This window comes from Emydura macquarii, unplaced genomic scaffold (assembly GCF_026122565.2).
Source record: "Emydura macquarii macquarii isolate MOO-44397 ecotype Brisbane River unplaced genomic scaffold, CSIRO-AGI_Emac_v2 contig_3108, whole genome shotgun sequence".
Taxonomy (NCBI): domain Eukaryota; kingdom Metazoa; phylum Chordata; order Testudines; family Chelidae; genus Emydura; species Emydura macquarii.
In genome coordinates this window covers 512,069-535,836 of record NW_027133245.1, presented here as the reverse complement: position 1 = coordinate 535,836, position 23,768 = coordinate 512,069, and the positions used below count along the sequence as shown (strand labels likewise).

The following is a 23,768-nucleotide window of genomic DNA, read 5'->3' as shown; positions in this document are numbered from 1 at the left end:
CAATGCAAGCTGTGTACTCAAGGACCCTTACTGTTGTCACTAACCAGAACCATGGGCAAGTGTTGCACCCGAATCCTTGGGTGTTGCACCTCATAGCGTGGTTCATCAGTGGTCAAATGCAGAGGAGTCTGCTCAGTGACAGTCCAGAATGTGTCCTCCTTAATAGCAGAAAACCTTCTACAAGAACTGATTACCTGGGTAAGTGGAAGTGCTTCTCCATCTGGACAGCCACCTATAATGTGTCTCTGACATTCAAACAATTCCATAGTACTTCTTGCATCAGGTCTATCTGTCAGCTCCAGTCGGGTGCCTCTCACCATTATCCCAGTGTTTCACTCTCAAATCAGTGGTAGAACTGCTTTTACTAATTCTATGATGACCAGGTTCCTGAAAGGTCTAGATAGATGGTTCCCACCAAACTGGGACCCAGCACCAACATGGGATTTGAATTTAGTGTTATCTGCTCTTTTCACAATTCTCCTTTTGAATCTTTAACTTCCTGTTTGCTTCTACATCTCAGCTAAGTAGCCTTCTTATGACCATCATCTCAAATAAGAGGGCAAGAGCTAAATGCACTTGTCACAGATCTATTTTACCCCATTTTCTGTGAAGACAAAGTTCACCTTAGGCCTCACCTTATGTTCCTCTCAAAGGTGGTATCTGATTTCCACCTGAATGAGACTATACTTAGCAGTTTTCTTTCCAAAGCGACAATCTCACAAGGATGAACAAAGACTGCATGCTCTGGATGTGCTTTGAGCTTTGGCTTTTTATCTGAATAGGACAAAGCCCTCCTGGGTTTCTTCCCAGCTGTTTGTTTTGTTGAGCAAATGATAATTACAGACCAATTACAGCACAGTAACTTTCAAAGTGGATCACTAGCAGCATTGCTATATGTTTTCTGTCAAAGATGTAAAGCCTCCTGAACACATTCAGCCTCTGCAGCTTTTGTGGCATATGCCCCTACTGTGTGTATCTGAAGGTCATTGATGTGGTCTTCTGTACCTACATTCACCAGACATTACTGCTAGCTGAGGCTTCAAAGTAAGGTGCAAATGTAGGAAAAGCGATCCTACAGTCCCTCTTCCAATGAAACTCTGAGCCCCACCGCCTTGGATTTACAGCTTGGGAGACATCGTAATGGATATATGCAAGCACTCCAAGAAAAAAATTGCTCACCTTCTCATAACTGTTCTTGAGATGTATTGCATATATCCATTACACAACCCACCCTCCTCTCCCAACGGATCATAGTCTACCATTTGGATTGCAGTGCAAAAGAACTGAAGAAAGGCAAAATAGCTCTGCTCTTTATACCCTCTGCTCAGAGCACAAGGAGCTGAGGTGTGGACAGGGCTGCCCCTGCGTGTACTGCTAGGGAAATTCTCCAGTACAGGTGCACAGCATATGCGCATACCTTACAGTGAAATGGACACCTGGAACACATTTAAGAGAACAACAGTTATGGGAACGTGAATAACCATTTGTTTACTAACATCTACCGTTCATAGTATCACAAATAACTTTACAGGGTATATGTCACAAATTAGAGAGAAGAGTGCAGGGTAAGATTTAGAGGGGAAGTGATTTGATATCTCAAAGGAAGGAGGAAAGAGCCACAGATTAACTTTCACAACTTCCCAATTTTGGGGTGGCCAAAATTGAAATATTAGACTTAAATAGATATGGAAATTGATAGAGTAGGTTAGAGAGGTAAAATGGAGAAAATCTAATAGGTGGTGGTTTTGAAAACCAGGAATGGATTGATTTGCACTTTAAAATAAATACAAAAGAAGTGATGTAGGGAATCATGTGCAATATGATCCTATTTAAGTAAAAGAGTATATTCTGACTTACGATGTTGAGACTGATTTATGAACACCATAAAAAGGAATTGCAGTAGTTGAAATAAGACGTGTAATGCTTTAGAATATTCTTTATTAGGAATATTATTTATAGCTAATTTTAAATTATATAGTTGTAAAATCACATAATGGGATGAAACGTTGCACATTCCTCTTTCTTCTAATCTTAAAAATTGATTAACATATAAGAAGGATATATTTTTTTATTTTAAAAAACCCTATAATTAAAATTAAGGCTTGCAAACAAACAATGAAGACCTTATCACTAAGTGATTCTGTCCTCTCCTATGTTTGGAAGGGCAATAGGAAAGGTACTGTTCAAACAAATTAACACAGGGTGGTGGTAAGGTAAGAATGCAGGTAGGATTGTTTATGGGGTATCTCATTAAAAACGTAAATATTCTGAAAATAACTTGAGGTATAGCTGAGAAATGTCAGTCATTTCAAAATATAATTTTTTAGTAAAATATCTACAGGCAACAACTTATAAAAGACTTGGATTCATGGAAGCTGTTTGGCTTTGTAAAACATAGATCACAATAAAACAGTACTCCTATATTTTGGGTTAGTTGAACTATTGAATGATGAGCTTCCTTCTCTTGCGATTTTGTTTATTCCTTTTCATAGTGTTAACAGTCTGCAAGAGACTATTTTGCTCTAATATTGGTCTGTTTTCTCTCTTATAGAGATGATGGTAGTATTTTTGATGGGCTGGTGGAAGAAGATGACAAGGATAAAGCAAAAAGGTAGTCATTTAAAGTTAGCTAATGCTAAAATGTCCTTTATTTGATTGTACTTTGGTAAATCCAAATGTACTAACAGAATAAAAATGTGACTGTGTGTTTGTGATCATACAATACAACTGGACTTCCCCGTAGTGTTTATACGTTTGCCATATTTTTCAACATATGGATTATTTACTTGTACCATGAGGTGTGGATCAAAGGAGTCTTTGTGCCTAAAGTTCAGATATGACTGTCCCTGTATAAGAAGGGACTTATCTCCAGTAATGGGTGGCTTGTTCCTCCTCTGTGACAATGGAGGTCTTGCATGAAGGATCCCTCCCAGACATCCTTCACAGTCATGACTCCAAGGGTATGTCTATACCACATCTGGGAGCAAGCCTTTTAGTCCAGATCCATAGACCTGTCCTCTCACCCAAGGCTTGAGAGCCTGAGTTCCCACCCACACTCCCTGTTCTCTGAATAGCACTGCTGTATAGAATAGAACCTCTTCTCAGGTTACTAGCTCAAGTGATTTATGAAGTCTGAACTCAGATTTCTTTTATGGTGGTAAAAGGGTTTCAAGGCTCAAATCGACTTCAGGTGGAATATGAATAATCTCCACTCCTTCCTGTCTATAGCTGATTTAAAGAATGGCTGGCCAGTAATAGGCTGTTGTGCCTCAGACCCCATTGGATTTCTGCTCTTGCAGATGCCCCCCAGAAGGATGTGGGTGACCCCCACCCAATCTTCACCAATAAGCACAAAGGCATACGTGGCAAGCATCCCATGCTAGTAGTTCATGCCATCACTGAAACAGGCCCTTGTTGCTGTGGACAATGGGGAAATTCTCAATCACCAGAGCTAAATCAGCCAAGTGCCTCAATTAGATTGGTTTTCCCCTTCTTTTCCTGCTGATCCACTGCAGGATAAAAGGAAGAAGTGTTTATTGCTGGAAGACTGAAGTGATTTAGTTTCAGAAGTCTCTATTTAATGTCATTGTTCACAACAGTGACTAGTGATCACCCAGATAAAAGGACAGCATAGTGGCCTAATTTTAAAATAAACGGTTGAGGAATTTTTGTCCATATTCCTAAGTCCTCCATATACTTAACACTTGTATCATGGCCACAAAATGAATGGTTAAATGTTTGGCTGTTAGATGAACATTGAATTGATGGTTACATTTGCTAACATAGTCAAATTTTGTCTCGTTTTGGTGTTAATCTGTAAGTAAATGTTCGCTGTTACAGTCACAGAATTTACACTATCAGTAATATACACGTTTGTTAGAGCTGACTCCTCTAACTTTCATTCAGACTTGAAAATTTGATTAAAACCTGTCATCTGTGAAATATTGTTGCCGTAATTAACTTCTGTTTTTATAACATGGTTTCCATTTTGTCTTTTTCAGAGTGTCTAGAAACAAATCTGAAAAGAAACGTAGAGATCAGTTTAATGTTCTCATCAAAGAGCTCGGTTCCATGCTTCCGGGTAATGCTCGGAAGATGGATAAATCCACTGTACTGCAGAAAAGCATTGACTTTTTACGGAAGCACAAAGGTAATTCTGTGGTATAACAAGACAGCTGGAAAACTGGAGTTTTTCAATGGATTTTTGTGATGGGTTTTGGATCAGTCAGGCATTTAATTCTCCCCAGTTACTTGCAAAACAGCTTCCCAAACCAAAGTTGTACAAGGGATATCTTTACGGATGAAGGATTCCCACATACAAACATCATAAATGGAGCATGTTTTTTAGAACATACTCCATAAGTAACCAAGCCAAGAAAATGTAGTATGAAGAGATTAGCACTGTACAAAGTTACCAACATCCTAATTATAGTTTTAGTTTTTGTATTGTTAATTTTCCAAAAGCTAAAAACTTCTGAAGAGTCTCCACTTAATTCTATGAGTACATCTGCACAACAAAACAAAAACAAACAAACAAAAAAAAAACCAAAACCAACCAAACAAACAAAAAAGCTCATGGCAGTTGGTCTACACGGCTATTTTTAGCCCCACACCATGAGCCCAAATCCGTTGACCTGGGCTGTGAGACTTTCTGCCCTGGAGGTGGTTTTGTTTTGCCGTGTAGATTTACCCTGTGTCTCTTTGTGTCTTGTTAGTTTATTCACAAGTATTCTATGTTTTTGATCTCTTTCATATATAATAATTCTAAAGCTACTTCTTGGGCAGAATTCTGAAGGAAACTAAGGTTTTTTGTTTTATTGTCATGTCACTTTTCAGAATGATTTTTTAGTAGCTGCTTTATAGTACTGTTAGTGTCTGAGCTCTGGGAATAAATGAAGGATTAGCTTTTTCTTGTCAGTCCACTAACTTATTTTTGTGTACTTTATAAGTTCCATTGAAATCCTCAGTTTCAAAAGAGACTTGGGTATGATGAGAATTTTCTGTTTTGGAAAATTGCCTTTATTTGTTCCAGTGTCTGAACTGAGGAAGTTTCTTAATCTATTAACAGGATGGTTCTGCCTCTCCACTGATGGCTGAGTTTGATTCAAAAGTGTCTTCTTTTTTTCGTCTTTAAGGTAGCCATTGTTTCCCCCACACATACTTTTTTCTCCTGCTATTAATACATTATATAGCAGCATACATATCATGCTGCTAGATGTGAGATGAAAAAGATATATATTTTTTTAATTTACTATATGAAAAAAGTCCTTCATTCTTCCCCTAATTGTTGCTTCAGTGTTTCTGAGTTTTGCTTATACTGCTACTTCAGGCTTTGCTGCGTGTAGTGGAGCAGATCAAATAAAGGCACCATTGAGAGACACCAGGTGATTAGATGCTAAGTTTTGTTGGTTCCATTTTTAAAATATTTACTCTGCTATTTTTTTAAGTGAAAACAATACTGTCCTATGTAAGTAGGCTTGTCAGAATTTGACTTTTTTTTCTTTAACATTTTGATGGATAATATTGCTGTTTCTTTTTAAGCTTTTTTAAATTTTAATTGATTTAATTAAATTCACTATTGCAGGAAATTATGGGGTAGGGAGCAAACAATAATTACAGATGATAGCATCTTGCAGTAGATGTCGAGATTAAAAAAATAAGCTTGATAACCATTAAAACACAAATTGTCAACATCACATGTCAAAATATATAAAGTAAATATCCTTAAATCAAACTCCAATGTGTTCTCAAGCAGCATTTTTCTTACTTTGCCTATCTGTAAATGTTGATGATTATTCATGGAAAGAAATATTTTTCATCAGTTTGTGTGTTTCATCAGTTTGTGTGTATCAATGTTTACCTACATAACCAATACAAATCTAATCCTTCCAAGCCTACATATAAGATTTTCACATAGTTGTAGCTTCTTTATTGAACTTTTGTGGAGCACTTGTACTTTTCAGGCTGTATAGGCAATGGGCAGATTGTGTTCAGAACCCTTTTCTGGAGTACTTGCTGCAAGCCTTGTGGAGCTTTATCCGCAGAAGTATTCTTCAGGACTGTTGGGAAAAGTGTGTGGGGTTTGTTATTATTATTCCCCCAGCATTTGCTACTAGATGTCAGAAGGCTCTCGAAGGAGGCCTTTTCAGGGCAAAAATTCACTGCTGAGGATGTTGACTATAGCCCCCTTTTTACTAGTTCAGCATTCTGCCTGGTTCCGGCAGTTTAACCCTTCACCTTACCCTCCCACAAAAGATAAGCCAAAATGTATTCCTAATTATATACACGTATTATACTAATATACTGTAAAGTTAGCCTTCCAGACTCAGTAGCTGAGAACTCTTGCATGCGAGCCAACAACAAGCAAATTAAACAAAACAGTGTGTACTAGGTAACATCCAGAGCATATGATGAAGAGAAATTGTCCTGGACAATTTTTGAGCAGAATATACCATTTTTCCCAGGAGGAGGTGGAGAGGTAAGAAACAGATAAGGGTCATATAACCCATATGAAACAGATGGGTAATATAACAAGCAAAGCTGGGAATTGATACATACATACATACAGCTATCCATATGGTGGTTGTCAATACAACTTCCATCACATAGTTATGCTTGCATGCCCGTTATATGTCTTCTGTATGAGTATTATGGTTACTGTCCTAATGCACCAGATGCTTATTAGAGCAACACCATTAAAACAGGAAATACAACAATTAAAATGAACAAAAAAGAGGAAACATACATGCATGTATTAATAGATTTAATAACATTAAATGTTTAACCATGCTGTGTTATTGTAGTAACACATATGTTTAACGTTGATACTTCTGAAAACACAGAATCAAATCAATGCAGTATCAACCCCCCTTTCTCCAAGGAGAGTTAGTCCAGGTAGGACACTCTCTGGAGTTTTAGTAATGTTTTCTTATTGACTAATCATTACAAATAGGTGACATATGCTACTGTTTTGTTTCATAATGGTTTTATTGCTTGTATTTTTTTAGATGCCAATTGTCGTTTGCAACATTGGCTTCCTAAAACATTAAAATAAAATAAAATAAAAACCACCTCTGTAACAAATAAATACATCAATCAACCAACCAAAAAAAATGCATGAAGCAGAGATTTTGCCCCAAAAAAGAAGTGCCAGGGTTTCTCTGAAGTCTACTAGAGATTTAGCTATTGCTATTGATTTTACATGGAAGGCTCTCAGATACTATGGTAATAGGTGGCAGTAGAAAACCATAAGAAACTTGTCACTTAAAGTCTGAGGTAGACGTTCTTTCATGTATTGTTCAAATTGAAATAAATAAGTAAATTTCCAGAGCAATGGATTATCATGATTGATGCCAGATTGGTGCATCTGAATCAGTTAGTATCAGGCTGTAAATAATAAATTGCCTCCTTTATCAGAATTATTGTAAAAATTAACCATTTCACAAATGACGAAACACATTGGAAATTGAAGTTTGTGTTAAAATGCACTTTCAAAAATGTGATCACGAACAAATATAGTGAGACTAATACTTGCCTTGCTAATTGAGGGTGTGGGCCCACCATTTGCTCAAATTCACAGTCTGAGGATCTGGCTAGACTCCAAGCTGCAACTTGAAGATCAGGTACAGCAACAGCAAGGACAGCTTTTTATCATTTAAGCACAACCAGGAGGTTGTGACCATTCTCTGCTATGGCGGTCATTTGTGTCTTTGTCACTTTAGGATTAGACAATTGCAACTTGCTCTGCATGGCCTTAAAATGAACCAGAAACTGAAGCTAGTGCAGAATGCCTCACCTTCTTGTTAAACAGAGTGTCTTGCCACATGCATATTCAAGCAGTGCTTGATGACCTGCACTGGCTTCCTGAGAATGTGAATTTTAAATTGTCTCATTTACCTGCTTGAAAGATCACTCACCTCTATTTTCATGTCCTATTACTACCATTGTGATTAGTGGATCTAAAGCTCCACTGGTATAAATGAGAAGGGATTGTTTATAGGATGTTCTCTGTAGTGTTCCTGTAGCTTTGGTATTTGCCATGGTCTTCCTTCCCTCTACCCCCATCTAAAATGGTCTAAAACTAATGACCTTTTGGATATGCTGCACATCAGCCACTCCATCCCCAGGGATCTGAAAACAGGAGCATTGTGAGTATAGTGAATTGTTAGAGGGTGTTGCTTGTTATGGGTTATTTGGACAAAGTTCACATTTGTGCATAGCCCAGAGCCACATGCACAGATCTTAATACAACTGGCAGTTTCTATTCCGAAGAGGCCCAGGACTAGAATATCAGGATGTTGTAAATCAGATCTGAGGGTTGGCTAAGCTCCATCGGAAAGCCTGCACAGTGCTACTCTGTGCTATTCTTGGCTGTAGCATTACTTAGAAGTCATTCATTTTTAAGAGTACTACATTCAGACATGTTTTTTTAAAAGTTCCTCTGAAACTATCCAAGTGAAACACGCTGTTTACTGTTAATGAAGTTTACACTGTTTGCAGATGACTATCACTTTGTTTTCCAGTGTCACACTGAGTACACTTCAAGTGATCGGAAAATTGGGGCCCAATTCATAATTGTGGTAATAAGCATCCATAGGGTTCTTTAAATGAATAAATATGGCATCTATATTTGTGCTACAAGGACTTGAACTTCAGTGTATGCATTCCCTTTATCCTGTTTGTAAATCCATTTTACTATAGGAAACAAATTGACTTCCTTATTCTATAATAAAAATGTATCCTTCTACACACATCCTAAAGATCCTAAAATGCATTAAGAGCAAATACACAAAGTAATCTAATATACAAACACCCTAGAGTGCTTTATAACTGCACACAAAAAAATCATTGCATCCACCACTGCAGTTGAAACACAACAGCTATTTTCTAGAGCACACCACTAATAATGGTTAAGTTTAGGACAGAAAGTGAAGGTTACTATATGCAAACGGACCTCAGGGAATTTTGGTATGTAGAATAGAATTACCAGAGTTGAGCAGAATACAAGAGTTAATATAGTCTTGTTATGAAAAGTGCCAAGGGATCTTTAAGGACCAAAATTGATCAGAACCTTTGGTTTACGTCTCATGAAAAAAGATGGTACCTCCAACAGTGCAGTGTCCCCCAACATGATGGGGCATTAGCTTAATAAGGTCTTGGAGGGAATGGCACTGTGTGTAAGATGACCAAATCCACCTCTGAAGCACATAGGTTTTTCTTGGAGAGTTTCTCTCGAAATTCTCATTCAGTTTTAACACTACCTTAACTTGAGATCTGACAGAATCACAGCACAAAATGATTTGACTGCAACCATATGAACACAAGCTTCTGCTAGCATTGTCTTCCTACTCTCTAAGACAGAATGTGTCATGCTGGGGGGTAACTTTTCCATTCACCCTTCCAGGAACTACTATTCTGGTGTGATGAGTGGACTGCAGAAGGGAATGGAAAAAATTGACTGTATTTTTTTCCTTCTTCAGATTACAGCGGAGTAAAGAGCTTTCCCTCAATTCATATAATTTAGTGGTGTAAAGTAATTGCTTCCAGGAGTGTGAATCATAATAAATGAATATTCATACATATGTTTCTGATTACAGAAATCACTGCACAGTCAGATGCCAGTGAAATTCGACAGGACTGGAAACCTACATTCCTTAGTAATGAAGAGTTCACACAGTTAATGTTGGAGGTACGTTATTATTTCAATTTTTCTGAAAAGAGAGGATTCTCTTTCGCAAACCACCACTATGTGATGATAGAATCTTTCAGCTTAATGTTATTCTTTTTCAAATCCATATTTTAATTGCAATACTATCTACCTAGAAATCTGCAAATAAGTATAGTTAGAAATGTAATTTCAAGTGCAAAATCTGCATATTACACACAAAAAAACCTATGTTAAAAAAGCAGATTATTAAGGTTACAAAGTCAAGCACTGAGAAGTTAGGAAATGCATTAAGATTGCCTATGCAACTTTAATGCAAACCCTTATGCATGTGCATTATGATACAGTCTTTAGTTGCATCATCACATACTACTTTTTCTACAAGACCCTGGCCTCAATTATTGCATAGAATGGGCAGTGCTCATTTAATTAGCAGTTATTCAATATTTAGTTTTTTTTTTTTCCTCGTTGTTCAATGTGTAGCCCTTGACCTTATTTACTGTACACTATTCAAACCCTGCTCTGAAGATAGAATTATTAATTTCCTCATGGGCTTTTCTGTGGTGCTTATCACTATAGTATCAGAGTGCTTCATAAACATGAATTTTCACAGCACTCCTGTGAAGTGAGGGAGTGGTATTATCCCCATTTTACAGATGGGGAACTGAGGCATAGAGAGAGATGATGGTCAAAATAATACATAGATCTTATATAGTGCTTTTTGTTAGTAAACCTCAAAGCACATACAAAGGAGGTAAGTGTAATTACCCTCATTTTTACAGATGAGGAAACAAACACAAAATGAGGAAGTGACTAGCCCATAGTCACCAAGCAAGCCAGTGGCCAAGTTGGGAATAGAAACCAGTTCTCCTGATTCTCAGTCCAGTGCTCTATCTACTAAGCAACACTTCCTCCCCTTCAGGAAAGTTTTGTCCAACTTGGAACTTGCTAACAGATGAGCTACAGCAAGCACTTAAGGAGCTAAAATATTATCTTGTACAGAAAGTCAAAGAGCTGAGAGAAAGCCAGCAGACAGCAAGAGAAGCAGTCGTGAGCATGGCTCTGAGGGGAAGCAGAAAGACAGAGCTCCTTGGGGTACAGAGTTGGCTGGAGAGGTAGATTTGGAACTTGTAAGCAAGGAAACTGCCTGCTGTTTGTTTCAATGGTGTTCAAGGAAAGCAGGACTTCCCTGTGATTTTGTGTTTATACAAAGAAATTTCTGATTCGTATCATCCATTCTCCTCCTAGGGGAAACAAACGTGCGGCCCTGAATATGGGCTAACCACTCAGGCAAGAGGACTAATACTGGCAACAGAAGTATAAACTAATTCTGGGTGTACAATTTGATACTCATAGGACCTGTTTTTTCAGAATGCTTAGCATTATGTACCACTTTTTATGTTCAAAGCACAATTTCCATTGACTTCTGTTGGGACTGTGAGTACTCAACACTTTTGCAGATCAGATCCCAGGATCTCCAGTTGAGTGCCCAGAAAGAGTGACAACCTGTGAAAAATCTGGTTTAAGCAACTTTCCCAAAATCACTTAGGAACTTTGTGGAAGAGGCAGGGATAGAATACAGTTCTCCAAGGAATCATTTGACTGCCTTAACCATGAGACCATCCTTTGTTCAGCCACACTGGAAGGACAGGAGGTAGTGGATGTGGTTTAATTAGGTCCCAACTTTATTTGCTTAAAATATCTGGGACTACCTGACAATAAATTGTACAATATAGTTCATTATCATTTCCTTAATTGTTCCTACCTCTTTGTGGAAATGATGTCAGCTCTCCTTTTTTCCAGCCTGCCTCTCGGCCCTCACCTCTCTCCCTTGTTGTGAATGTCAAGTAGGCTGTAAAAGGAAGGGAGTTGGCTCCCTCACTATACCAGATGTAGAAGCCTTGAACCCCCTTCCTCTGCTCCCATGGATGATTTATTTCCAATCCTTTCCCAGTCCATATTATCTGATACTTGGTATGTAAGGGATACAGTTATCTCCTTGGATATCTGCTACCTCCCCTTCATCTTGCATCGTTATCTCACCTCAGCTTTCTGCTGGTACCATCATTGCCCCCTTGGGTGGTGGCAAAAGGCACAGGCAAAGACTTGGCTGCTAAACCCATTAACAACAATGGGGCCTGCTCAGCAAGAAGGGCCAAAGCATGAAAAAAGGTCAAGAGACCTGCCCAATTGGCTTCTTCCATCGCAGCAACTGCTATTACCATGGCCCTGCCATTGGCAACGGTTCCCCCTTCCTATGGTGTCCCTTCCACCAGATCTGGGGATGCCTGCCCTTCAGCCCCACAGGCATATGCCCAGGTGGCCATGGCCCCACCCACTGCCTCATCATCATCTGCAGTGGCCCCTCCATCCATCATTACCACTACTGCTGCTGCCGTCTCCTCCTTCTCCATCCCTGGCAACCAGGCCCCCTTCCCAACCCTGAACAGGAGGCACTGTTTGCTGTCTCCTAATAGCCACCTCATCCTACATTAAAACATGTGCGGGTGTTGGCTCAGATGGTGGGGCCTTCACACATTGTTTTGGCTTCTAAGATGTACAGGAACGTTGTCTTCTTCCTGGCAGCAGAGGCTGTTGCCCAAGAGGTGGTGCAGAAGGGCATTTCGGTGGGGGTCTCTGTTTCTCTCAAGCCATTGGAAGACCTGAGCATACAGTGGTGCTCACTTCCATTCTGCCCTTCTTCCCCAATGCCGCTCACCTGCTTATCCTCTCATCCCTGGAGAAACTGACCTCCCCACATTAGCCTTCTTCCTTTGGGCTGCAAGCCTATCTCCTTCCATCACATGCTCTTATTCCGCAGGCATTGAAGTCACCATCCAGTTGCCACTGGCGGCGTATAGCTGGGAGAGATTGGAGGGGTCCTTTGTGGTGCCCTGTCAAGACTCCCTTTATCTCAGACATTACTCTTTGGGAGAGTCTCAGTGCTTCCTTTGCTGGGCTGCGGGGAACATCTGAAGGACTGTCCTTTGGCCTAGCAAAGAGAAGCATCAGGAGCCCCTGAATCTCGGGAGGGCACCAGCCACACCCCCACCAGTGACCCTTCCCATCATATTCCCCCCCCCCCTTCTTCTGCAGCATCCAGCAATCCTGTTCAGGTGCAGAGTGTGGCTCCCCTGTTGTGCCCAGCTGAGTGGGTGGACCCTGTCTCTGACACCTGTTGGGTGGGTCTCAGGTTGAGGGGGAAGGGGAGTTGAGGCAATGTGAGGGAGCCAGAAAGAGGGAGATTACCACTCCTCCCCCTGATGTACTGAACACCAGTGGGGCTTGGGTACTGGTAATGGGAGGTAAGCTGGGCAAATGCAAGTCATGGGCCTAGGATCTCCCTCTTGATCCAGGGAAGGGGAGGAAGCTTCTTATATGTTAGCTAGTGGAGGGGGTGCTGCTAAACCTGCTTTCTTAACACACACACCCCCCTCCCCCCCAAATTTCTGTTCTTAAGTGGTACCTTACCATGCAACGATAAGGATTTCTACTTAAATCAATGGGACTATTACTACTATTTTAGGCAGTAGTCAGGTACTACCCAAAATAATGAGGGTGGCAGAATTTATGCTCTTAATTAGGAATGTTAAAGCTTACACAAATTTTAAAAGACTAGTTAAGGGAGTCACAGGTAAGTTTTATTAAATCCCATGGCCTTCCCATTTTTTAATTTTAAACTGAGGGGGTGAATATATATTTTCTATTATGAGTTTCTTTAGGAAAGAATTAGAACTTCAGATTTTAATAATTGAAATCTATTATTTCCTCCGTCTCTTCCGACCCCTCATATCTTTTCCTCTTCCCTCACTCCGATTTACTCTGCCTATTATTAGTTTCTCCTTTCTTCACTTTTCATTTTCCCTTTTAGCTCTTCCTTGCTCCCTTGTCAATCCATGTTCTTTTTAAAGACTAGAATTCTAAGAGGCTTGGGATGGTAGAAGAGGGAAACAAATCTGCCAATAGTTAGATCTGTCTCCTAACAGAAGTCTTTGTAAATTATAGATGGCTTTATGAAAAATTATAATGGTAATGCTGATATAGTACAAATGATATTCAAAGGTGTTAGTGATAACAGGTGCTCTCATTGTTTTCAGAGTAACTACAGTGAAGTCAATCTAGCCTTCATTCTTGTGTTAAATATAGATTTTTTTGATTTTTCATGTGCATTGTACTGTGTTCCTTTTCCTTTAACTGCCCATTATGTTTAATTTCAGGCTCTTGATGGGTTTTTTTTAGCAATCATGACAGATGGAAGTATTATATATGTGTCTGAAAGTGTAACTCCCTTACTTGAACATTTGCCAGTAAGTATGAACTGCTTCCAGTAAGATATCAGTTAGTCTATGGACTAGGTTTTGCTGCAAGCACCATTAACCTTCCACCTCTCAAAGCACTTTGAGCACAGACAATGTATGTTCTGTCCTGAAACCTCTGTTTTTCCTCTAAAACACCTTTGATCTGTCCCTAGTCTTAATCTCCTCAGTTGGAAAAATGGAATACACACTCTCCTCAGAGGCCACTGTTTTGTCTTATTCCATTACTCATCCGTTGAGACTGCTAAAGAAAAGCATTTCTGGTACTCTTGAAACTACTGTCCATTGTCTCTAAACATCCTGGTCACTTCCCAAACTTGGGACTCACCAGGAACAAATATGCAGGTTGGTGCTTGACTGGGCTGACTCTTTTATGTCATATTTGCACTGCATCTCATTCATCTTTATTTGTTCTGTTTATCTCATTGATATATTGAACTCTCTAGTCTGTGCTAGAGTAGGTGTCACTTGGGAGTGTTACTCTTTTGAAACCAAAGTGAATAGTATTTTAAAGTGAGAAAAGTGCTTACATAACATTCTTTATCAATTATAAACCTGAGGGGAAAAAATAGTTGTCACAGACTAAATCTGATTTAGAAATGTCTATAAAACTTACCCATATTGACTAGAAATTTCTTTAAAATGTTTCTGCAAGGCAAAAAACTCACTTAAGGTGTGAATGATGTTAGAATGAGAACTCATCTTAAAATGAGAAAAATGTAAATGACTCATTATTCTAGATAAACAAAATTTAAAATTTTTCAACTCCTTAGAGTTGGTTCCAGAGGGGCAACTTTTAAGTTCAATTTTTTACTCTTTAAAGCATATTTTCCATGGTTGGGTTTTTTTTTTTTGTTTTTGCTTTTGTTTTGTGTTTTGAAGAGCTTGTTCATGTATTTGTGCATATAAACAGTGTCAATAATACTTTGTTGTTATCTAAGAAGAAGAGCTCTGTGAAGCTTGAAAGCTTGTATCTTTCACCAGCAGAAGTTGGTCCAATAAAAGATAATACTAATACCTCACCTACCTTGTCTCACCTATATTTTTGTTTTTCAAGATGAAGATTTTAAATCTTGGGTGCCACCAAGAGGCAAAAATATGTACTGTTATTTTAAATCAACAGTACACAATTTGACTCAAGTGTTTCACTATTTGAAATGATCAGAGCCCAGGAAAGACAGTAGGTTCCAGTATGCTTTTATGTATATGTATCTGTGTTGTGTTTATAGTAACACTTATTTCTTTTTCAAATAGTGTCACTGTCGATGCTTCACGTCAGGTGCGTCTGCATCCTTGATTGGAGAGTTTTTTATACCAGTGTCCGTTAGACTTGTGCATGAATCATACACATCCTCTTGTTCCGTGCAGAGGCTGTAGGGGGCTGTGCAGATAAACAGCTCTCAGTTCCTGTTCAGCCATCTTCGGCCAGAGACAAAGTCTACTGTGTGCCTGTTCTCTCTAGGATTCTGTAATTAGTTAGTTAGCATGTAGTTAGTTACTTTATCATGTGTATAGTTGTTGGAACAGCTTTTCCTTTTAGTTTTGTTTTCTTTAACTTACTAAATAATTTAAAAAACATTTTATTACTAGATATAGTTAGATAGCAGTTAATATCTTCTAGGGATCATGTTTTGTTATATTATTCAGGAATGCTGGGCTCTCCTGGGTTCAAAAGGTGCCACCTGAGAAGTTATTCCCATTCAGTGACTGACATTCCCAATGCCTCCATTGTTTGGGAGAGACACATCTCTAGTAAGTGCAAGATCAGGCTAAACTCCTGATGATGAAGCAAGCTTTATGGCTATCTTCAGATCCAGGGGTGGAGGACCACCCTGTACATAGACGTTCCAGTATCGCTAGTGCCATGTCCACATCAAGATCTTGGTCACTGAAGACCACTAGAGATGTAGGCAGTACTGTAGCACCAAGTACATCTAAGGTACTAAAGTCCTCAGTTGAGGTAGCCTTGACATTTGCCTCTAAGCAGAAGAATGTAATGAGTAAATCTCCAAGAAAATCTCAGTCACTGACCCATAAGAAGACTACAGTGACTTCAGGTCACAAAGGGAGTTACATGCAGACTCCAAGTGATGCTAATACCCCAAAAGCGAACAGGAATCGGTTGTCTAATGCAGTGTTGTTATAGCAATGTTTGTCCCAGGATATTAGAGAGACAAGATGGGTGAGATAATATCTTTTATTGAACTAACTTCTGTTGGTGAGAGAGACTAGCTTTCGAGCTTACACAGAGCTCTTCTTCAGGTCTGGGAAACTAACTCAGTGTGTCTGCTAAATACAAGATCTGAACAGATTGTTTAGCATAAATAGTTAATGCACGTTTCAAGGGACTATTCAAGGTGAAGTGGCCCATTAACACACCTCATTCATAGGGAGGAAAAGGGGGAGGGAACCAGCTGGCAGGGGGTGGTTGTTAGTGGGTTACAGATTGTTTCAATAAGCTATTAATCCAGTGTCTCTATTAGTCCATGATTTTAGTGTCTAGTAAAGTTTTGAATAGGAGCTTAAATTCATAACTTTCCTAGACTCTAAAAATCATAGACTGAATAGAGATACTGGATTTATGTCTTATTACAACAATCTGTAGCCCAATAACAACCTCCCCTCCTTTCCTGCTTCTGGCTGGAGAGGTGTCAACAGGCCACTTTAACTTGACTGGTCCCTTAAAATATGTGTTAACTTTTGCTAAACAATCTATTCAAATCTTCTGTTGTCTAAGGCAGACTTGGTGCTGAGTTCAGGTACCAGTACCCAGAGTAGCAAAGAGACTGGTGACGAGTTCTGAACTCATACCTGAGCAGCACAAAAATCAATGGTACCAACGACCGGTCTACTCACACCTATGCCAAACGTTCAGCACCAGCTGAATCAGTACTGAAGCCATCCTCCACAGATTCTTGCAAAGACCTTGTCTTTGTTAACCATTGGTACTACAATTTAGGTACCCTAAAGACCTACGAATATCTTCAGAGCAGAGTATCCTCTGTTAATTAGTGGGATAGGGGATTGTCAGTGTCAAGACTGTCACCGACACCTCTATTATTTAGAGTACCATACTTGCCCCCATCTACGTTGCCAGCTGAACAACTATTCCCTCAATTGTAGTGTATGGAAGAGGACTCAGCACCAATACTTGAGAGTCTGCAGAGTTTCCCTGTCTAGTCTAGGACACATCATTCTTCCTACACTGATGTAATGAAGGAGGATGGACCTCGTTAAGACCTATATGGCAGGAACACAGATGAATGCCTCCACCTATGCCATTTGGCCCCTCCTCCATTTGACCTTGCTGGTACCCCTGAGTGTTGTATCATGAACAATTTACAACAAAGTCATTATACCACAGGAGGGAACAGAAAAGGGTCCATTCTCAACCTGCTCTACTACCTTCTATGCCAGAGGAGGAGACCTTTGAGGAGCAGGAAGCAAGGATGGATATGGAGATGACTCCATTTACTAATATTTCCTCTTCATCCCTTGATGAAGCTGTGATGCCTCCTCTGCTTTCTATGGTGTATGACTTCAGGCATTTTCAAGAACTGATGAAGCAAATTGCAGACATGCTTTCAGATTCCTTTAGAAGCGGTTCAGGAGTCCCACTGTAAACTCCTGGATATGTTGCACACTTTGACATCTGTGAGGATCACCAGTTCAGTCAATGAAGGTCTTACAGAGCCCACTAAGACTGTTAGGTAGTGTGATAGCTGTGGTTTGCCAACCTGCAAGAGGGTGCATAAAAATACTATGTTCCTGACAGGGAATCAGTTTCTTTTTTCTCACCCAGCTCCAAAATCCCTAGTAATGAAGGCCATTAATGAAGAAGGCAGACAAAATAGCTCAAAGTCCACCCCATATAGTAAGGACCACAAGAGACTAGATCTTTTTGGTCACAAATCTTATTCATGCTTCAGAATAGCAAAACCAGCAGGCTTATGGCCAAATGCAACTATTTAAGTTACAGCAAATGTAATTTGTTTATTGAGCACTTGCCAGAGGAACATCATGAACAATTTAAAGCTATTGTAAAAGAAGGTCAGCTCCTGGGAAAGACATTGCTTCATGCCTTCTTGGATGCTGCAGATACATCATCATGGTCTATATCCAATGCAGTGGTCATGAGAAGAGCGTCTTGGTTGAAGCTGTTGGGTTCTCCAAGAGTGATCCAAAGTACCATTGATAACCTTCCCTTTGATGGTGACAAGCTCTTTCCAGACTCGAGGGATATATTTCTCCACACTTTAAAGGACTCGAGAGCCACACTGCTATCCTTAGGGATTTATACTTCTGTAATAGGAGGAGATTTAATTGGTCTCAGACGGCACAAAGAGCACGCCCAGTCCTGTGTTAAACTTATCATAGGCCATCTGAGCTCCCAGCCAAAAGACCAAAGTATTTTAAGAAGAAACCTCCTTCAGCTACATTTTTTCAGCCATGTACATCCTCCAAGCGACAATTTTGATGGTGTGGTTAAGAGTCTCAACCATCCAATCAACAAGGGTTTGTTTACACCTGCAACATCCTACCCCTTCCCTCCTTTCGGATACCATCTCTCTCATTTTTGGTCTGCACGGGAAAATATAACATGGGACAAATGGATTTTGGAAGCCATAATGTCTAGTTACACTTTCCATTTCAAATCCATCCCTTGTATCCATTCCTCCTCTCCATTCTTCTTCAGGGACCCTTCTTGCGATCAGTTGCTGGTGCAAGAGGTTGCTCCTCTCTGCGTTTAAGAGCGACAGAACTAGTTCCTGTACAGCACAGGGGAATGAGATTCTACTCATCCTGATCCCCAAAAAAGAATGGAGCATGGATACCAATTTTACATCCCACGCCTCTCAACAGAAATGTAAAACAGCAGATATTCAGGATAGTGACCCTTGCAGCAGTAATTACCTTGTTAGATTTAGGGGATTGGCTTACGTCTCTTGACCTAGAAGGTGCATATTTTCATGTTATTCACCCTTCATACAAGAGGTTTCTTTGTTTTCTAATCAGCAGTGAGCACTACTAATGCAGGAGTGCTCTCTTTAGGCCTATTTTCTGTGTCAAGGGTATTCTCAAAGATTCTGGCAGTAGTAGCCGCTCATCTATATCACTGGGTATAATTGTTTTCCCGTATATGAATAGTTGGTTGATCGGGGCAGATCACGTTAGGAAATCTTAGTGTGTTCTCTTTTTCACCATGTGAGACTTCAAATCAACCTTGAAAAGCCCATTTTTGACTCCAATACAGTGTAGACTTCAAAGGCGCTTCCCTGGATACAGTGACTGGCAGAGCCTATTTCCCTTCCAACAGATTTCTTGCACAAATGACTCTTATCTCAGGGATTTAGGACAGTGCTCAATTAACAAGAAGACTGTCTTCATCTGCTGGGATACATGTCAGATTGCATCTTTGTAGTGCAACATGCCTAATTATATCTCTGAGGTCTACAGAGTGGCTTCAAACAGTTTACAAACCAAGCAAGCATGACCTAGGCAGATTGGGGTGAATTACAGTAATGAGTTCTACAGTCACTCAGCAATGCAGGTGTCCCATTCTTTCAGAATCCCCCTACTATAGTGTTAACATCAGACACTTCGCTTTTGGGTTGGGAGGCACATCTGGGACCTCACAAGGTGCAAGGCAAATGATCGCTACAAAAGCAGCTTCTTCACATCAATCTTTTAGAATTGAGATCAGTCAGAAATGCTTGTAAATACTTTCTGCCTCTAATCAGATCCAAGTCAGTAAGATAATGACAGACAGTGTGACATTCATGTATTATATCAACCATCAGGGAGAAGCACGTTCCCCATCTCTGGAATTGTTGCATAGCCAACCAAATAGTCATCTCAGCTTCTTACCTCCTAGGTATCCAGAACACCACAACAGACAATCTCAGCAGATATTTCTTTCTGAATTACAAATGTGAACTGGACTCTTGAGATGTCCACACAATATTCTTAGCCTGGGGATTCCCAGAGGCTGTTTGCCACAGCAGACAATACAAAATATATCAGGTATTGCTCCAGAGAGAGCAATCCACAATCCCCAGGAGACGCTTTTCTCATCTCATGAACGAAGGGGCTTCTTTGTGCATATCCATCGATGCTGTTAATCTTAAAGGCTCTCAACAAGAATGTAGGGATAAAATTAGAAAGGCTAAGGCACAAAATGCGATTAAACTAGCTAGAGACATAAAGGGTAACAAGAAAATGTTCTACAAATACACTGGAAGCAAGAGGAAAATCAAACACAGGGTAGGTCTGTTACTCAATGGGGGTGGGAACAACAACAGAAAATGTGGAAATGGCAGAAGTGCTGAATGACTTTTTTGTTTCAGATTTCACCAAAAAGTTTAAGTAGCAATTGGACATCTAACTTAATGAATGACAGTGAAAATGAGGTAGGATCAGAGGCCAAAATAGGGAAAGAATGAGTTAAAAATTACTTAAACAAATTAGATGTGTTCAGGTCAGTAATGCCTGATGAAATACATCCTAGAATACTCAAGGAGCTCATAGAATAGATATCTGAGTCATTAGTGATTATCTTTGAAAAATCATGTAAAATGGGTGAGCTTCCAGAGGACTGGAAAAGGGCAAATATAATGCCAATCTATAAAAAGGGGGAAAGGACAATCTGGGAAATTACAGAGTAGTCAACTTACCTTAGTACCTGGAAAGATAATGGAGCAAATAATTAAGCAATCAGTTTGCAAACACCTAGAAGATAATAAGGTGTTAAGGATGGATTTGTCAAGAACAAATCATGTCAAACCAACCTAATAACTTTCTTTGACAGGGTAACAAGCCTTGTGGATTGGGAAGCAGTAAATGTGGTATATCTTGCTTTAGTAAGGCTTTTGATACTGTCTTCCATGACCTTCACATAAACAAATTAGGGAATTACAACCTAGATGGAGCTACTATGAGGTGAGTGCATAACTGGTTGAGAAACCATTCCCAGAGAGTAATCATCAGTGATTCACAGTCAAGCTGGGCGGGCATGTCAAGTGGGGTCCTGCAGGGATCAGTTCTGGGTCCAGTTCTGTTCAATATCTTCATCAGTGATTTAGCAATGACATAGAGAGTACACTTATAAAGTTTGTGGTCGATACCAAGCTGGGAGGGGTTGCAAGTGTTTTAGAGGATAGGATTAAAATTCAAAATGATCTGAACAAACTGGAGAAATTATCTGAATTAAATATGATGAAATTCAATAAGGACAAATGAAAAGTACTCTACTGAGGAAGGAAAAATCAGTTGCATACATACAAAATGGGAAATGACTCCCTAGGAAGGAGTACAGCAGAAAGGGATCTGGGGATCCTAGTGGATCACAAACTAAATGAGTCAACAGTGTAATATTGTCGCAAAAAGACAAACATCATTCTGGGATGTATTAGCAGGAGTGTTGTAAGCAAAATATGAGAAGTAATTCTTCCACTCTACTCTGTGCTGTTTAGGCCTCAACTGGAGTATGGTGTCCAGTTCTGGGTGCCACATTTCAGGAAAGATTTGGACAAATTGGAGAAAGTCCAGAGATGAGCAACAAAAATGATTAACGGTTTAGAAAACAAACCTATGAGGGAAGATTGAAAAAATTAGGTTTGTTTAGTCTGTAGAAGACTGAGAGGGACATGATGATAGTTTTCAAGTACATAAAAGGTTGTTACAAGGAGGAGGGAGAAAAAAAATTTCTTTAACCTCTGAAGATAGGACAAGAAGCCATGGGTTTAAATTGCAACATGGGTGGTTTAGGCTGGACATTAGGAAAAACTTCCTAACTGTTAGGGTAGTTAAGCATTGGAATAAATTGCCTAGGGAGATTGTGGAATCTCCGCCATTGGAGATTTTTAAGAACAGGTTAGACAAACACCTGTCAAGGATGGGGTAGATAATATTTAGTCCTTCCTTGAGTGCAGGGGACTGGACTAGAAGATCTCTAGAGGTCCTTTCCAGTCCTACACTTCTATGAGTCTATAAAATCACACAAGATTGAGTGAGAGTTGTATTGATTGCACCCAAGTGGTCAAGACAAAATATGGTATCCCTATCTAATCAAACTCATTTTATGCCCTCTTTGGTGGCTTTCATTCATTCCTCACTATCGGTCAAACACTTCACCCCAGCCTACAGATTCTGAGGCTCCAAGCATGGTTTCTTGATGGTTCTCGGGAATAGAGATATCCTGTTCATCAGAGGTACAACACATAATATTAAATAGTAGAAAAGACTCCACAAGGAATACTTACCTTCAGAAATGGAAAAGATATTATCTTTGGTGTAACAACAATTGTCAGATTTTGCCAACTCGATCTCCTCTTCCCAGGATATTGGATTACCTGTTGGAATTGAAAATATCAGGTCTTTCTATGAATTCTATTAGGGTACACTTAAGGGCAATAACAGCTTTTCATACAACTTTAGGGATTTTTTTTTTGCTCTTCACTGTCCCAACCACAGCAAGATTCCTAAGGGATTAGTCGAATCTCTCCCCCCAAATCAGAGATCCTATTCCTAACTGGGCCCTCAGCCTAGTCCTTAATTGCTTTATGAAACATTCTTTTCAGCCATGAACTCTGTGTTCTTTATTAAATTTATCTATGAAAACAGCCTTCCTGATAGCTATCACTTTTGCCAGAAGGGTTTGAGAATTGGGGCTTTAATGGCAGACGCCCCCATTTATGTTATTCACGGGAGAGAAAGTGTCACTTTGGGTCTATCTTAGTTTTTTACCTAAGGTGTCCTCATAATTTCATGTTAATCAAAACATTCATCTCCCATTTTTTCCTAAAACCACATCGGACTTGTCAAGAAGCTATATTCCATACCCCAGATGACAGGAGGGCATTACCCTTTTATCTAGAGAGGACCAAACTATTTAGAAGATCTAGACTGTTTGTTTCCACTGTAGACAGAAACAGGAGTTTGATAATTTCGAAACAGAGGTTATCAAAATGGATCTCCAGATGTATTAAAATCTGTTATGAACAAACTCACATTCAACCTCTTTGAGAGTGATAGCATATTTCACAAGAGTACTATCTACTTCTGTAGCCTTACTTAAGGATGTACCGGTTGCAGACATCTATAGAGTGGCAATTTGGTTCTCTGTTCATGTTTTCTAATCATTATGCTTTGGTTTGTGTAGCTAGATCAGATGCTGCTGTAGGCAATGCAGTTCTCTTCTGTATTGGACTCTGCTCCAAACCTCCTGCCTTCTTAGGGAAGATATTGCTTGGGAGTCATCTGAAGTGGAGCACCCATACGGACACTACTCGAAGAAGGAGAGGTTACTCACCTTGTTCAGTAACGAGTTCTTTGAGGTGTCTTTCTTTTTGGGTGCTCCACTACCTGCCCTACTTTCCGTCTGCTTCAGAGTCTCACTCATGGGACTTTACAGTGGAGAAGAACTGAATGGTTCACCTGCATAGACCGATAGAGCATTGATGCAGGCCACAAGAATTTTTGGGGTACATGCATGGGCTGAATAGGCAATGCTATCAAAAAACTTCTGATAAAAGATTTAGGATGCAGGCACACCTGAAGTAGAGCACCCACAGGGGGACACATTTTGAAGAACTCCAGTTATTGTACAAGGTGAGTAACCATTCCAGCAATGTCAAAATTAGTGTGATCAAGAGCTGATCACTTCTTGCAAAACAGTATTTTGCAAAACAGATGGTTTTGTTGAATCTGTAATTTTTTTAGGTTTGTTTTCTCATCCCTGACCTCTTTAATTGCTTTGCATTGAAACAAAGGGCTTTGAAAAGATGTCA

General features: G+C 39.7%; 1 protein-coding gene across 8 annotated transcripts in view; it reads left to right on the top strand.

Moving 5' to 3' along the window:
* The window catches only part of CLOCK (clock circadian regulator), a 104,384-nt gene that overhangs the window by 59,782 nt on the left and 20,834 nt on the right, over positions 1–23,768 (top strand). For 7 of the 8 annotated variants that reach the window (XM_067530633.1, XM_067530635.1, XM_067530636.1 and 4 more), the window contains 4 exons: positions 2,552–2,611; positions 4,002–4,150; positions 9,597–9,688; positions 13,882–13,971. In XM_067530633.1, coding sequence (XP_067386734.1) covers positions 2,552–2,611; positions 4,002–4,150; positions 9,597–9,688; positions 13,882–13,971 — 391 coding nt within the window. Of the gene's footprint in view, positions 1–2,551; positions 2,612–4,001; positions 4,151–9,594; positions 9,689–13,881; positions 13,972–23,768 lie in introns of those variants that run through there. The other variant, XM_067530637.1, reaches the window with a different exon arrangement.